The sequence below is a fragment of the Plasmodium vivax genome, genomic scaffold, assembly GCF_000002415.2.
Source record: "Plasmodium vivax scf_4807 genomic scaffold, whole genome shotgun sequence".
Taxonomy (NCBI): Eukaryota; Apicomplexa; class Aconoidasida; order Haemosporida; family Plasmodiidae; genus Plasmodium; species Plasmodium vivax.
The window spans coordinates 1-1,537 of NW_001851604.1; the positions used below are offsets into that span (position 1 = coordinate 1).

The following is a 1,537-nucleotide window of genomic DNA, read 5'->3' on the forward strand; positions in this document are numbered from 1 at the left end:
ATAATTTATTTCTGTTTTTATTACTTTATATTAAACATAATATAAACTAATTCTCTAATAGAATAACCTATTTATATTATATGACTCCTTTTATGCAATTTATAGGATTTATTTTTAAAGGATTCACATCCGTATGGATTATATAAGAAATTTTTTAGAAGTGTCCCTGAAGAAAAATATACTCCTTGTTGCAGGTCTTATAAATATAATTTTTATAAAAACCAAGAATTTTATGAACTTTGTAAAAGGTATGAAAATAATTTCAAAGAATTATCAACAATTATGAATGGAGAGCTAGACAGCAATGAACAATGCATATTTTTAAAATTTTGGTTAAATGAAGAAATAAGGAAATTGTTCAAATCAACTGGTACGATTTCATTAAATGAGATTTTCATTTTAAGTGCTTTTTTTTCTGTATCAAATATGCTTAATAGTGGATTAACAGAAAATAGATGTATATATAATTATAGCGGGAGAATAAACATGGAATTATGGAAAAAATGGAAAGACTTATATGATTATATAAGAAATAAGGATAACCTTCAAGATGTAATTGATTCAAGTAAGCAACTATGTGATGTATATCCAAAGTATTACAGATATATTGAAGGGATATATAATAATTATAAAGAAGTGTGTTGTGATAAAAAGAATGGTAATTGTCCCAATGAACTATACTTTAAAGAATGGTGTACTCCTGGAAAGGTTTTAACTAAATTAGCATGCAATAACCATGCGGAGAATAGTGGATCTTCCGCAGAACGTGCACAAGATCTCGAAGAAAAATCAAAAGGAGATAGAGAAGAAGAAAAATCAGAGACAGTTGGAGGAGGTAAAGATCTATTAACAGCAGAAGGAGGAGGTAATACGAAGGTACCATTAACAAAAGATGGAATAGTATTACCAGCAGTAGGATCGCACGTTACTATGTTAGACACTGCAGCCCATGAAGATCATGCTGATTCAGAAAATAGTGATGAAGTTTCTACTCATACTATATCCAACCCTACAGGAACTGTAATAGGTACTTCTTTAGGATTTGTTCTACCTCTAATAACGATATATAGGGTAAAAAAAAACATATTTTATTCATTTTCATTATGTATGATCATTTATATTAAATTATCATGATAAATTATTCAAAACAACAATTATATCCTCAAATGTGACTTTTGTTTTTAACATAGTTTACGCCTTTGGGTTCATGGATAAATACTAAATTATTCAGAAAAAATATATTAATGGAAAATATGAAAAAAAATGAACGAGAATTACTATTAAATAGTTCAGAAATTAGAGAAATGAATTTAGATCATACGAGGTATAACATAATGTATAATTCTGCACATAATGAATAATATATATATAGCAAGCATATTATTTACACTAAAAGCTTGTGAAGGATCTGAAAATACCATTTAAATAGCAATGGCATTATTAAATATGATAAAAAAAATTCGTGCCAAACATTCTATACACTAATTAAAAAGCAACAGTAATAATAGTGTATGACAGATAAAATCATGCAAATTTT

At 27.0% G+C, this 1,537-nt stretch overlaps 1 protein-coding gene across 1 annotated transcript; it reads left to right on the plus strand.

Moving 5' to 3' along the window:
• Positions 1–105: 105 nt before the first annotated feature.
• On the plus strand, positions 106–1,361 carry PVX_172270 (variable surface protein Vir22, truncated, putative; the record flags this gene model as incomplete). Its single annotated transcript, XM_001612355.1, has 2 exons — positions 106–1,071; positions 1,191–1,361. Coding segments are annotated over 2 exons (1,137 nt in total), but the record flags the coding sequence as incomplete, so codon positions are not given.
• Positions 1,362–1,537: the final 176 nt, after the last annotated feature.